A 15,982-nucleotide genomic window follows, 5' to 3' on the forward strand; every position below is an offset into this window, starting at 1 on the left:
GTAAAAATTTTTTTTATTATAAATAAAATGAATGCATGCATTACTAATTTTTTTTCCCCAAAAAACTTCAACTGATGCTACCACAAAGAGCTTTAACTGACGGTGATTTATTAAATTTTGCTAAACACTTAAAAATTGCTTATTTCCGTAGAGTTTTTATGCGAAATGATATGCCAGAAAATGGACTATGGAAACAAGAGTGTGGAATCATTTATTTAGATGATAAAAGGAATCCTGGACACATTGAGTAGCATATAAAAGACTCAATTAAAATTCAGCAATATACTTTGATAGTTTTGGAAACTTACAACCGCCGAAAGATCTTGTTAGTTATCTTAATGTTGGTAACGTCAATTATAATCATAAACGTTATCAAGATTGGAATACCTATAATTGTGGACATTTATGTCTCGCATTTGTCACAGGAAAACTATAAAAGCAGAGGAAAAGAAAATTTCCAACTAGTTATTTATCGACCTTGACAATGAACGATACATTTATTTTAACTCTCACCGGTAAATCTTCAGTCTCAGAAACTGATTACTTTCCACCCATACGGGAATGAAAAAAATTATTCCTCAGCACTTGTTTCATTTTTATCATTCAATTCATTACCAAATATCGATCATAAAAATAATATGATTTCATATTTTAACAGTTATGTTACAATTGAAATACTAACTGGAAGTTATGAAATAGATGATCTAGCTGCTTACTTAGAAAAATATCGAATCAAAATTACATATAATAAAAATACTGTACATTCATATATCACAAGTGAAAGAGACATTGGTTTTGTAATCCCAAAATCACCAGCACGTTTACTTGGATTTACACCGAAACTATTGAGGGCTAATATAAAACATGAATCAAATTACCCGATTGATATTTTAAAAGTGAATACATTAAGAATCGAGTGCAACATTACAACGGGAGCTTACGTGAATCAACAAAAATTTCATACAATATATAACTTTTTTCCTGCTGTACCACCTGGTTATGAAATACCGTATATGATGTTATCAAACAAAAATAAAATTGATATAATGAAATATATACAAAAAGATCCTGTCATTTCTATTGGATTTAGAAGCTGGGATTTATATGAATATACATTGCTGCCACAAACAACCCATTATATATGGACAGTGAAAACTGCAACTCAACTGGAAAAGCCACGTTATGTTATTCTTGGTTTTCAATCAAATAGAAAAAATGATTGGCAAAAAGATGTAACACATTTTGATCATTGTAAAATAACAAATGTTAAACTTTATCTTAATTTTCAAATTTTTCTTTATGGGAATTTAAATCTTGATATTGAAAAAAATCAATTTCCTTTATTATACGATATGTATGCTAATTCTGCAGAGTCTTACTACGGCTCAAAAATAGATTTAGTGTCAAAAGATAGTTTTATTAAAAAATCTCCATTAATTGTTATTGATTGTAGTAAACAAAATGAGTTCTTAAAGATTAGTACTGTAGATGTAGGCTTAGAATTTGAATTAAAAGAAAACTTTCCTCAAGGAACGACAGTATATTGCTTAATTTTACATGATAAAAGAATTGATTATAGAACAATAAGTGGAATAGTACATAAGTTAACATAAATTAATTGTAACTAATAGTTTTAATTAAATAAAAAAACAATCGAAAATAATTTAATTTTAGTGTATTTATTTATTTATTTAATTTATTCATTCACATTTCCTCATCATCATCATCAAATTCATATAGATTATATGTACTATCATCTAATAATACATCTTGATTATGTTCGCCATCGAGAACCATGTTAGTGTTCCTTTCTTGACAGCATTTTCTAGCTCCTTAAATTCTTGATCATCTTGATTGAAATGTGTAGCAAATCTTTTTGGTAGATATGCATAATTTTCATTGTTGATTTCGACTGTTAGCGCTGGACCATACTTTGATGTTGGAAATCTCGCTACTTCAGTAATTTTATAAACTACTTTCCTCTTCAAATCTTTTAATGATTTGCGTTCGTTAGCTTTTTGCAGTTTTTTTGCTTTTGCAAAACCCATTTTTAAAATCTGTGAATAAAAAAGTTAGTTTTTAGTTCACAAAATAATTGAAAAACAATAATATCAATAAGTTAATATAAAATTTATAAACATATAATAAAACTTACTTGTTGGTTTCTAAGACTGGGCGCACTACAGCTGATTGACTGAACGAATGGCATCTTATGAAAAAACAACATGGCGTCAAAAAAAATCCGATATATCGTCTTTTAAAAAATCAGTATGGCGTCTTATGAAAGATCGAGACCACCCATGACGATATTGCTTTAATTAATTACTTTGAGGACCCGCTGTTGTGTCAATGCTCCAATTAATTAATGAAATTGCTCTAATTAATTAATGAGAGGACCCCCTGCTGCGATCAAAAAGGTTAATTAGGGCGGTTAATTGGGGCGCTTTAGCCCAATTAAATTAATTCGCGGACCCCGAGGTGAGGTCTCGCGTATTTCGCGCGATCACCCGTGGATCGCAGCGGAGGTCGCGGGTCTCGGGACGATGGCACAGCTACTGGCGTCATTTCTAGCACTTGCTGTTCTTTTAAGAAATTTAACCATTTATCTATATATTGATCACTAAGTCGAGCTTTTTCTTGCTTCATGTGATTCGCTTTCTTTCGGGTGGCATTAAGGTTTTTTTTACGTGTCGCTTGAACTGATCTTTGAGTTTCTATATCATTTGGATCACCTTTGTTAAAGTTTTCTTCTCAAGCTTCCGGCCAATACTTTTCAATTGCTTCACTTGCATCTATTCTTACATCACAATTAATACAGGAACAATTGATGTTGCATATTAAATATCGTATGCTTCTTTTTTCACTAAGGTTAACAACCTCGTTAACGTTGAAACCTAAATTATATCCAGCGTGAAAAGAATTTGCATGGGTGATTACAAACATACCAGGCTTTTGTATAACTTTTATGTATTTTAATTTATATTTTTGTAAAAACTTTCCAGTTACGATAAATCTCTTGTGTGCTAAAAGATTTATACAATTTCCATAATCTTTGCCAATTTTTTTTTTTTTAAATATAATTCAATATTTTTCTAATTTTTTGTGGATTTTTAGAAGTTAGCCATATTTTTGGAGCACCATGTAATTGTTAATTCATTGAATTCAAATTACCATTTTAAAGGTGAATCTTAAATGATGATGCTTTACTGCCCATGTGAACGTAAGGATTATGTATTCCGGGAATTTTTCTTTTTTAATTATCGGCATTTTTTATTAATTTTTTTATTTTATTTGTTTGGTTAAATTGTATTCTCCGGAACCTCCAAACTCTTTCAAAAAACTTTGGTTTTCAATATCAGCTGCATAATAAGTACTATTTTTGCTATTTTTTGAAATTTTGCAATAATCATCATCATTTTCGAGTGATAAATTATCATTGTTTTTCATTAAATTGTTACAAATCTCAACAGATTTTGTTCCTTCTAAATTGTATATTTTTTTTAATGTATTTAACTCTTTAGAGGTGTTAATGATGATAAAACCATCTTCATATGGCTCAAATTTTTGTTCCAAAATAGTCTTTATTTTAAAAGTATTTATTCGTTCATGAATGTTTTTATCTTTCATATAATTATTTCTGCACTCTATTGGTGCGTTAATGACGGTCATTTTAGAACCAGATTTTCTATCTTGAGTAATTATTGTTTGAAGATAATTACTATTTATAAATTCTGTTTATGTAGTAGAGTAAGTATTGTTGCGATGAATGCACTTGATCATATATGTATCCATATCCATTTTTATTGACTGACTGTAATAAAAAGCAAAAATGAATTTCATCTTGTGACGCACTGCTGCACTGTCCTCGAGAAGAGCGGAGGGGAGTAGTAAAAAAGGATGGAAGAATAAAATATACTGAAGAAAAAATATATATAATTGGAAATAAATAAAGAAATAATTATTAATTGTCAAAAAAATGATAAATACAGTAAAAAAAAAAAAAAATCTTAATTCCCATATAGATGTATTGAAAATAATAAGCAATAAATTAGAACTGAAGAAAAAAATGAATAAATAAATAAATTTTTAAAAATAAAGCATCAAACTTTATCGACGCCATTTTGATGTTATTGTTGTCACACAGTTGAGGTAAGGACGGTAAGGTAAAAGTGTGACAGTATCAATAAAGATCCATGAGACGGTTAAAAAAGACCATCTTATTATAAATAATAATAAAACTTATTAAATGGTTGCTTCAATAACAAAAAAATAATTAAAATTTATAGTGCTGAAAAAAGAAATAAACCAAAATGTAGTGATGATAATGAATACGAATGCAAAAAGTGCATTTTACAAAAACATAACCTGAAGGCCTAACAGGCCCGAATTTCGTTCTCGTTACTCCTACGGCTGCTGGCTTCCGAGATAACCAACATGGCTCCCTCTGGTGATTCAGAGGAGGATGATGAGAAATCCTCGTTGTTAATCTTGGCCGATAGTTTTTGCCGCTCAGGTCAGAAAATCGGTAACAATATATATAAACAATAATACTAATAATATTGTATATTTATTTATTTAGTAATTATGATCATTATCATGAAATCGATGACGATGGTCACTCACACAATATGGCTACAATCATTTACCAATTTAAATTTTAAATTCAAAAGAAAATACGTTAAGAACATTTCTAAAAGGATTATCAATACTTGGTCTTTCTGTTCATGGATGTTTTGAAAAATTAATCATTAGATTTATGAAAGATGAAAGTGGTGTCTGGCAAGGATTCAAGTTGAATTTGAAAAAAAAAAATAGACATTTAATTCGAATGATAAATTTAATTAAATGTATTTTAATAACAGAAAAATAGCATTGGCTGTTTGTACGAATTTGTACTAGCATTTTGTATTGTTGTACAATTAATAGCTGCGAAAACTTTCGAAAAAGTAAATGATTTTTACATGTGTTATTTGCCATTGTATTACTACTTGGTATTGACATTGTCATTGCATTATATATGGTAGGAGATAAGACGGATGCTTCGTCTTATCCCAGTATAACTGCATTGTTTCTTCAGGTAAAAAAATAATAATAATAATAATAATATTAAAATAGAAATTAATGAATTATTATCATTATTATAAACAAGCAATTGCAACAGGAACTCTGTATGATGTTGTATTTTTGGAAATTTTACATCATCGTGATGTTATTCGTCAGTATTTATCAATCGTCATTGGTTTTATAGCATTAGCACTTCTTCATAACTCGAGTAAGTGAAAAAGAAATATTATACCTTTTTTTTGAACAAATATTTTTTTAATTTTTTTTTTTCGATTCCATGGATGAATTAAAATATTTTCATCATAAAAATATTGATAAATATATTTAAATATCAGCAAATAATTCACATTCAAAAATAAGTGTTTCATTTTTATAATATTGTCTGGAGTATCATTTAAAAATAGATTCTTGACATATATTTCTCAATTATTGAACTAAAAAAAAGCTATTAATTTTTTATTAATTGTTAATAATGATCAATTAATTATTAATCATTATTATTATCAACAAGTATTAATTGATTATTAATTGACATTGCATAATAATTGATGATTATACGTAACCATTTCAAATAAATCTTAATTTTTGATGTTATAAATTTTTACGGAGGCTAGGAGTCATAGGCTCAGCCGGAGTATTGTATTTTATAACGAAAAAAAAAAAAACGTTCATAACTTACGAACTAACTGAAGGAAAATCATCGTATTAGGCTTAAATGATGCGTCTTCGAAAACTCTATCGCCCGCATAATAGGTTTTTTCCTCTATCTTCAATAGTTTTTGAACGAAAAAAAAAAAACTATAAAATAAAAAAAAAAATAATCACATATTTAATTTTTTTTCTCAGAAACTATTCAAAGCCGAAAAAAAGCCAAATATCCCATAATGAAGCTTCGTGAGGCCTTTGATTTGAGCCTAGTTTGATGTCTCTATCTTCATTATCCCGAAAGTTATAACGGTTTTAAACAAATTTGAAAAAATTAGAAATCGAATAACTTGACCAAAAATGAAAATAAAGACTTCGTATTAGGCTCATTTTTTGTGTCTCAAAAAACTTTATCGCCCGCATTGTCGGTTTTTTCCTCTATCTTCAATAGTTTTTGAACGAAAAAAAAAAATAATTACATATTTAATTTTTTTTCTCAGAAACTATTCAAGGCCGAAAAAAAAGCCAAATATCCCATAATGAAGTTTCGTGAGGCCTTTCATTTAAGCCTAGTATGATGTATCTATTTTCATTATCTTGAAATTTATAACGGATTTTAACAAATTAAAAAAAATTAGATATTAAATAACTTGACCAAAAATTAGAATAAAGACTTCGTATTAGGCTCATATTTTGCGTCTCAAAAAACTTTATTGCCTGCATTGTGGGTTTTTCCCTACATCTCCAATAGTTTTTGAAGAAAAAAAAAAAAACTTTAAAATAAATGAAAAAAATCAAATATTTGATTTCTTTTCTCAAAAACCATTTAAGGCCAAAAAATAACCCACATTTCCTACAACAGAGCATTTTAAGAACTTTCAATTGAGCCTAATACAATGTTTCTATCTTCAGTATCCTGAGAGTTATAATATTTTTAATCAATTTTTCAACAATTCAGAAAAATTAGGCAATGAATAACTCAACGTAAAATTAAAATAGAGAATTCGATTTCACGACAAAAAAAATTTTCAAAAAAAAAATTGACAAAAAAATCACGACAAAACAAATTTTGACAAAAAAAATCACGATGAAAAAAATCACGATAAAAAAAATCACAACAAAAAGTAAAAAAAAAAAATTTAGACAAAAAATATCTAGTGACTGAGTCAAAGATTTGAATCGTTGACTAAAATTGATAGTAATTGTTTGGCTACAATTACAGCTGAGTAAAAAATCTAGCTAAGAAAAATAATGCAGATATTGATTGTTTGGCTACAATCACAGCTTAGTAGAAAATCTAGCTTTATAAAAATATAGCTAAGTGCAAAATCTAGCTAAGTAAAATGATGTAGATATTGATTGTTTGGCTATTATTAAGGTCAAGTAAAAAATCTACTAGCTGAGTAAAAAATCTAACGGCTACACATATGAGAAAAATAATTTATATGAAATATTAAATTTATTATTTAGAAAAAAAAATATTTATGATGACGTAATTTTTTTAAAAAATTTTTTCTGTCATGATTTTTCTTGTCGTGGTTTTTTTCGAGTTTTTTTTGGAAATTTTTTTTTGACATGTAACCAAGAATTCGTAACGGGATCTTATTTTGCGTCACAAAAAACTCTATCGCCCACATAATCGGTTTTTTTTGCTATCTCCAATATTTTTTGAGAAAAAAAAACAATAAACATGAAAATTTTCTTTTGAATAATGTTATTAATAAACCGTAAAATTTTGTAAAAAACCATAATTTCATTATATCTAAGGAATTAAGAAACGCCAGAGTATTGAAAATTTTTAATTTTCAACGGGTAACGCGGGCCACACGCCCCAACAAACGTTACCAGATCTTTTTTTTTTATGAATATTGTTGAAAATTGTGTTTGCAAATTTTATTAAAATCTGACCTGCATGTTGAATATTTCTTTACGATTATTGATATATCAAATAATTTTACTTTTTTTTACTAATTTTACTTTTTTAAATTTCGATTGTTAATTATAAGTCGGATTGTAGAACAACGCGTTTTATCAACAATTTCGGTATCATTTAACTTCTTGCTATCGTCTTCTTTTTTAGTCGGATCTCTAAATGCATTATTCACGGTCCGGCAAGATTCTATAAATAGTTCTTCACTAAGATGATTAATAAAATCTGTCCTAAGATCATGATGAGTGCATATAAACCAATTTGAAGGAACAACTTCGTGCAATAACAATTGTGCTTTGCGTAAAATATCGTTTTTGTATAACAATAATTTGACATTACTATTAAACTGGTTGATAGCTATTTCAAAACTTACTATTAGTAACGGTCAATAAGGATTAAATGATACGTCCATGATACGTGAGCAACTGTTACAATCTGATTTCATATTTTTGAAAACTTCTATAGCAAATTCAGCAATAACAATGTTGGCAATGTCACAAGTACCTACGATAAGATCTTCCACACTTTTCGATTGACTTCCAGAAACTCGAAACACTGGAATATCATCATTAACAACACTTTCTGGATCCTAGGCAATGTAAAGCTCGCCTTTGTCATCACTAGAGTCACAATCTGAATCATCGGGGTATTCTAATAACGGTATAGGGCCAGTTCAATACCCATCTTGAGCAGAGGTTGTTTTATTCGGATTCTTTTTTGACCCTTTGCTATTCCCTATCGTTTTATGGACCCGATCTCAATTGTCGATCACGTTATCGTAATTATTATCTTTATTATCATCTACAAAATAAATAAATCATCGAAACTTAATAATTTTTTTCTTTTATTACTCTCGCAGTTAGTTTTCTTTGAATAACTTTCAGTACAATTCCCGATTAATGCAGTCTTCATGCATGCTCGAGACGTTACACAATCGAGACTCGTACTGTCGCCACAGATTGATCTAAAGAAGCCAAGAAATTTTCGAAGGGATCTTGTGTCGCTTGATGTGTAAAAAATTCTTGAAACCCTTGTGATTCTAAATATTTCGAACGTTTTGAAAACTTGTCAAGGTAGTAACAATGTTTTCAAATGTTGTTGGTTTTCGAGCAGTCGTTCTTTCATAATTTTCTAATTTCCATTTTTGAATTTTTCTTAAAAAAGTTCTCAAATCTTTAAGTGATTAGATGTTGACGTTGGATCACTACGCGAAAGTTTAATATGCTTCGAAATCTTTTTTTGACTGACTAGAGAATCACATAACCTATCCCAATCCTCAAAAACATCTGCCGTCTCAAGCATTGACTCTCGTTCTGCCTCATCGAGGTGCCGATAAACTCCTTTTAAATGCTTAGCTGTCGATGCACTAAAAGTTTGTACAGCATATTCAACTCTCATCTGTTCTTTAGATGTGGGAGAAATATAACGGTATGTGGATTTTCCCGTAAACTTAAAAGCCTGTTTTTTTTCTGAACATGGAAATGACATCACACCATCCAGCTTTTTTCCCATCGTAATGCATAATTTGCCCGGGATAATCCCAAATACACTTATTACCAGCTCGTTCGTTTTTCAGCTATTTCCACCAATCTTCTTGTAATAAATTCTTTGAACACTTAATTAAATAGGGCCGATCGTAAAGTATTGCAATTTTTGAACCTTCAACAAGAAAAAATGTACTACTCTGCGGTAATTCTGATGTACTTTTGAGCTTGTTATAAGCAGCTACATTAGTTGTACCTTGATCGCACACGCAACTAATTACAATGAAACCACATACTGTACGCTACAAATAACGTGGGGTATTATCGTAACAATTCTATTCGATTGTATTACAGCTCCCGGAAACCAAAGACCTAGTGGTTGTGTAAACTGTTCATAAAGTTCCCCCCCCCCCCAATATTATAACGAAAGTTTTTTTACAAATGGGTTTGAAACATTCATCCACCGTCCCCAGATCGCGATAGCCTAAAATTTATTCCAATTTTTCATGTAAAAATAAACCAACCTTATTGGCAACTTCGTCGAAAATTATGATGACGTGCCTATCTTTATATGACAATTCGGATGCTATTTTTTCTAATGCTTTTAAAACGACAGGATTGAGACCAACATCGACTATTCGCTGATAAGCGTGCTAAAGCTGATATCGAGGGAATAAAAAATGGCATTTCAGAGTTTAAATTTTTGTAGGCTTCGGTTGATCTTTTTTTTTGTCCTGAACGAAATGCTTTAATTTCTTGAGAATAGCGTCTATCATTTTTTGCTGTTTCTGATGATTACGCATCTAGGTCTCTATTAAACTGCGGACTAATAGAGTTTCAATATCTTCGGGGTCGATAAGTTTTTTATACTTTTTTTCCTCCATATTATTGATATATTATATGATTATTTTATAAACTTGAATGTTTAATAATTTATCATGTAAATAATTTTTCTTTTGAAACCTTTCTGTTTTATACATATTATTAATAACGGTACCTCAATCAATCTTCGATATTTATTCGCAGCTTTTTCAAAAAAAATACATCTTATTTTGTCACTTTCATGACATATATCCATCGTAAATTTTTTACCAGTTTTGTTTTTCCATTCCTCTATTTCACTTTCATGTATAATTCGTGTCTGAATTGTATCACTGTATTGAATTTTTAATTTAATTTTTTATGTAAATTATATTTATTTCTAATGAATGATATTTTCTATATTGATCGCACATTTTTCCATATTCAGTAATTTTTCCTTAATATTTTCCTATATTTTCGTTTAGATTTACTGATATTTACCTATAATTATCGTATTTTTCTTTATTTTCAGTGATTTTTTCTTTATATTTACTGATATTTTCCATATTTATTGTATTGAGATTAAGGGACTTAATTAAATTAAATTAAAATTCCCTAAAAAAAATAATAATTCAATTGTTATGTAATATATATTATTATTCTTACAAAAATAATAATTGTTGATGTTGGAGTGTGTTGTACTTCTGCACCAAGTACTCAGTCTTGACTTAATTTAATAACAAGCTCTTGTGGATCAATATGACCATATTTATGTTTTTTGCCATTAGCAAGATCATTATTATCTAATATCATTGAATTAAGTGCTTTTTTTTTAATCCGAGTCTATCGATCAGACATTTGGTTGTATAAACATTGTCTTGAACTTCAAGTTCATTAGTTACAGATGCAAGACTCAAACCAGGTCTAATTTTACTTGAAATAATATTACCAGCTAGCTCTGGGTCAATAAAAACACGTCCTTTTTTTCTTTTGAATGGAATTTTATAACTTCACCACGCTTGAATGTTATCAATGGTTTTTCCTAAAAATATTATTTGAACAAATAAATTAATAATTTGTACATATGGAATATATTATATTGTTTAAAAATAAATAACCCCAACAAGTTCAACTCTATGTGGGGATGTTTAAGGTGGCTGTGTATAAAATTTTGGTACAACAAAGTTATCTGTTTTGAAATCTCTTATTAATTGATTAGAATGTGTAAAATTTAATAATGCATCAATTGGACAATGAACAGCTTTGTCATGGACAGCAAGTGGTTGAAATGTTGCAAGTGCATCCAATTATGGAAAATCTGGTTCTGTAAATATGATTGTATGTTGCGGATTAATACCCCATAATTGTACAAAATGTACAGCATCACCAAAACGTAAATTTTTATGACCACAAAAAACAACACATGGTTGACGATTAATATATTTCGTTACAAGTGCCCACTCAGAGAGTGTGTTCTCAACGAATTTAGAGGGGCAAGCACGAGCCTCGGCGAGTGTTTTCCCTCAAAATGAGTTGTGAGCGGGATCTCTGATTGGGCACATGTAACGAACTATATTTTACGTTACTAGGGCAGTGGTAATAATGTGTGAATTTCCAAAAAACGCACTACCCCTATTACGCTTTGGAAATTCACACATTATTCCCACTGCCCTTGTAACATAAACTTATTACTAAAACCATCAGCCCAAGCTGATGTAAAATGTTTAAATCTCAAATTTTTAACTAAAAATGCATGTGGAAATGGTTCTTCAGGTAAATAAACTTTATTTTGTTTATTTGTTGATAGCCATTCAGAAAGAATATTTGAATATGCAAGTGATGATTCAGCAACTGGTGATAAGAAAAATAATGGTACATCAGTAAAACCAGATTTATCAAGATGAGTTGATAAACACTCAAATAAATCATAAACAACAGCAGATGGATAACAAGGTATTGAAACACATTCACCACTTTTGAATTTCATCGCTATATTAAAAATAAAAATCAAATTTTAATTTTCATATATTAATTTAAACGCTAATAAATTAAAAAAAATTTTTTTATCTAAATTCAGCATTATCATCGAATCTACATTTACAATCAAGAGCAAAATAATTTCCTCGTGTATCTTCAGCCCATAGATTAACTTCAAGAAATGCATCTTCTTTTAAAAACATTGCATATAAATTTGAATAATTCCTGCAATATGATCTTTGACATTTCCAAGACCAAGTTTTACAGCGATTTTTTGCTATAACTAAACCACGCATGACAAAAGTCAGGTTCCAAAATGTCTTGTACAAAGACTTATTTGTACAACAATTCATGACTCTAAAAAAAAATCATGGTCTTACTGAGTGGCTAAATAATGTTTACATTACTTGTGATTACACTCCATCTCAACTTCAACAACGTCGTACACTATCAACTCAACTAGCTTCTACTGGCAACACACAAGATAAAATAAGATTTGTTGATGGCATCTTCGAAATTATCAAGCAAATCCTCGCATCACTCAATCTCAACCTCAACCTCAGCAACAACAACGACAACTATAACACCTTTATATCTTCACTCATTACTTCACAATTTACTGTATATTATTTTTTTTTCTTCTAATCTCTCCCTTTTCTCAATGTTACAGATAATAAAGTCAATATTGTACAATACCCGGATGCATCCAGCAATGCTGTCAACCATGACATAACTATTGGTAACACTACCACATTAAACATTTATTATCAGAATTGAGTGCCTGGGTGCAATAAAGGCACGAGCGCTCATGTTGAGCTCCAAGCGCTCGTGCCTTTATTGCACCCAGGCACTCAATTGTAGGAGCATTAAAAATAAGATGAACGAGATATTTGTCAATTCACTGAGCACACAATTTGATGTAATTCTACTTACTGAAACATGGCTTGCAGCTGACATCTCATCATATCATTTTTTTTTATTGTAATCAATTCACTGTGCTCAGGAAAGATAGAAACTGTGTTCTGAAATGCAGAGTTGGTGGAGTACTATGTGCTCTTAATAATAATAGCATAGCAAGATGTCACCAATTGAAATTACCAGCTGTAGTTAATAATATACACGAGATTAATACTCTGGGTATCTTTTTAGAACACTGTCGTTGTAATTATCGTATTATTGTACTCCACATACCACCAGATCTCATTAACACAAAACATAAAGTTATTATTAATTACCTCGAAGCTCTTCAAGCTTATATATCATCACTTAATTCTAAAGTCTTGGTAATTGGTGACTTTCACTTGCCTTCGTTTTGTAAAAATAATTTGTGTAATAAGACAAACTGGAAGATTGTTTCTGCTCTTGCCACACTGGCTCATGCAGTTAATTTACAGCAAATAAATTGCATTGCTAATCAGGCTGGCAATGTACTTGATCTTGCATTCTTAAATGACCTGGATTATAGCATTAAACCAGCTGATCCAATTGTAACAGTTGACAAGTGCCACCCACCCATTTCAATTCATCTTCTTGCTAAAAATCATGACTCTCAAGCAGGCTCTTGCTGATGCAATGCCAAATAACAAATTCAACTAATTTAATCTAAAGTTTATTGATATAGACTCATTTAAGAGGGGACTGAGACTTGTCACCTGGAACAGTGAACTCAATCATGTGGTGTCGGCTGATGGTTTGTGCGATGCTTTTTATTCTGTTCTATACAATATTATTAACAAACAATACATAGTGCCTACCGTGGCTAGGAACAGAAGCAATTTTCCTCGTTGGTACTCTAAAAATCTCATTAATTTAATCAAATGTAAATACAAATACAGGGCAATATCTAAAAAAAACGATAACAAGACTAATATGATGCGTATAAAAGTACTTGATGCCAATATTAAAAGTTTAATAATTGAAGACCATAATAGTTTTAATAGTACAATTGAGTCCAGTGTCACAAGTAGCCCAAAGATGTTTTGGTCATTTGTGAATGATAAACTCAAGAATAATAATAATATTTCTTGCATACTGGTTGGTGATACACTGCACTACGACTCATCGATAATAGCAAACTTGTTTGCCTCTCATTTCTCAAGCATATTTGCTCCATTACAAGTTGACTATCTTGTCAAATATCAGCTCTTAATTACAACTAGTTATATTACCCGATTACAATTGATAAACTTGATATATCGCGTGTTTTGCTTGAACTAAAGAAGTCCAATTCAGGTGGTTATGACAAAATACCATCATCAATTATTAAACAATGTGCAGATGCTTTTATTGTACCACTTAAAATTATATTCGATGAGTCGTTACGTGCTGGTGTAATCCCAACTTGTTGGAAATTCTCGATCATTACACCATTATGTAAGTCAGGTAATAAATTAGATGTAAAAAATTACCGACAAATATCGTTGCTGTCGGCCTTCTCGAAAGTCTTCGAGAAAGTGTTATATAAAATTATACTAGCTTATTTTGAAATTTATATCACGAAAAACCAACATGGCTTCATCAAGGGTCGTAGCACTTGTACAAACTTGACTGTTTTCACTGAATACGTTATGAATTGTATCTGCAGTGGTGGTCAGGTTGTCGTCATCTACACAGACATGTCAAAGGCATTCGACAGGATAGACTGGCTCACTCTTATTAACGAGCTAATATTCATTAATCTTCCATTATGTATTATAAACTTAATCTGGTCTTACCTGTCGGATCGTCGTTGCCATGTCTCTGTAGATGGGATATTGTCTACACCTTTTTCACCATCATCTGGTGTTCTCCAAGGATCTTTCCTTGGGCCATTATTGTTCAACATTTATATAAACGACCTGACACACACACTATCTTATTATTCCTTGTTATACGCTGATGATGTCAAACTTTTTCTACTAATTGTAACTGCACATGATTGCTCATTCTTGCAATTTAATCTAAACAAGTTTGTAGGCTGGTGTACACGAAATTATATGTCAATTAATATAGATAAGTGTTACGTTGTAACGAACAGTCGTGCTAGGAACACCTTGTTTCATAATTACATCATTGATGGTAGAATTATAACACAAACTGACAACGTGATAGACCTTGGGGTGAAATTTGATAATAAATTTTTGTTTAACCATCAAATCGAACATGTAGCTAGAGCTGGTATGGTGGCCCTTGGGCTGGTAATCAGGCTAACACAGTCATTTAAGTGCCCAAAAGCTATAAAATGTCTATATCATGCGTTTATTGGATCTAAACTTGAATACTGTTTACCTACATATCCGATGCGTTCCATGAAACAATTTAAAAAAATAAACAGTGTTCAACGTAGATTCAACAAGCACCTGATCAAGAAAAAAAAAATCCAATGGATTTATTGCACCACGTAGGCATGATGATGCTGTGTTGAATGATCTTGCCAATATGTTACCTATGGCTATACAACGTGAAACTCTAATGGTCATGTTTTTTATAAACTTGTTACATGGTAAGGTCGACTGTCCGGAATTATTGACTGGTGTAAAGCTTAAAGCACCGAGTACTAAGCTACGTTACGCTAAACCTTTTAAATTCAACAGTTTGTAATGATACAAGTGTAATGATACTAGTAAAGAGTGATTATAAACTTTATTTCATGAAGAAAAGAAAAAAAAAGGACTACACCAAAACCACCCAACGAATATCAAATAGTGGAATAGATAGGGCGTGGTCCTGAACCATCTCAAAGAAAAATAAATATTGTACCCGCAACATGGTTAACAATCAAAAAATCTGGTCTCTATGCACTGTGACAGTCGTTAGTGAAGCTCGTAAGTTCTTTTCTTGCTGATATGAATTTGATTTATAACAATAAATACTATGAGTAAAAAATTTTTTTATTTATAATTTTTTAGATACTTATAAAAAGCATTAGAAAACTATGAAAAATTAGAGAATGGTTCAGCTTTTGGTTTTTCAACTGATAATGAAGACAAAAATTTGACAAGAGCTAAGTCTATTGAAAAGTGGATTCAGTTATCACAACAACGCGTTGATGAAGAAAATATTATAAATAAATTTCCTTAGCAGTAGCTAAGGAAAACATGTA

At 30.3% G+C, this 15,982-nt stretch overlaps 1 protein-coding gene and 1 pseudogene across 1 annotated transcript; one reads left to right on the top strand and one right to left on the bottom strand.

Moving 5' to 3' along the window:
- Window positions 1-160: 160 nt before the first annotated feature.
- LOC122850516 lies at window positions 161-1,613 on the top strand. The gene is made up of 2 exons (XM_044149651.1): window positions 161-340; window positions 426-1,613. The coding sequence occupies exon 2, from the start codon at window positions 639-641 to the stop codon at window positions 1,611-1,613; it is 975 nt and encodes a 324-aa protein (XP_044005586.1). The 5' UTR covers window positions 161-340; window positions 426-638.
- Window positions 1,614-1,719: 106 nt separating this feature from the next.
- LOC122850517 lies at window positions 1,720-12,104 on the bottom strand (annotated as a pseudogene).
- Between the last annotated feature and the right edge of the window lie 3,878 nt (window positions 12,105-15,982).

The sequence above is a fragment of the Aphidius gifuensis genome, linkage group LG2 (genome assembly GCF_014905175.1).
Source record: "Aphidius gifuensis isolate YNYX2018 linkage group LG2, ASM1490517v1, whole genome shotgun sequence".
Classification (NCBI taxonomy): Eukaryota; Metazoa; Arthropoda; class Insecta; order Hymenoptera; family Braconidae; genus Aphidius; species Aphidius gifuensis.

Bases quoted from the DNA above. Each gene is read 5' to 3' on its own strand.
- LOC122850516 (XM_044149651.1), top strand. From the start codon at position 639: ATGATTTCATATTTTAACAGTTATGTTACAATTGAAATACTAACTGGA.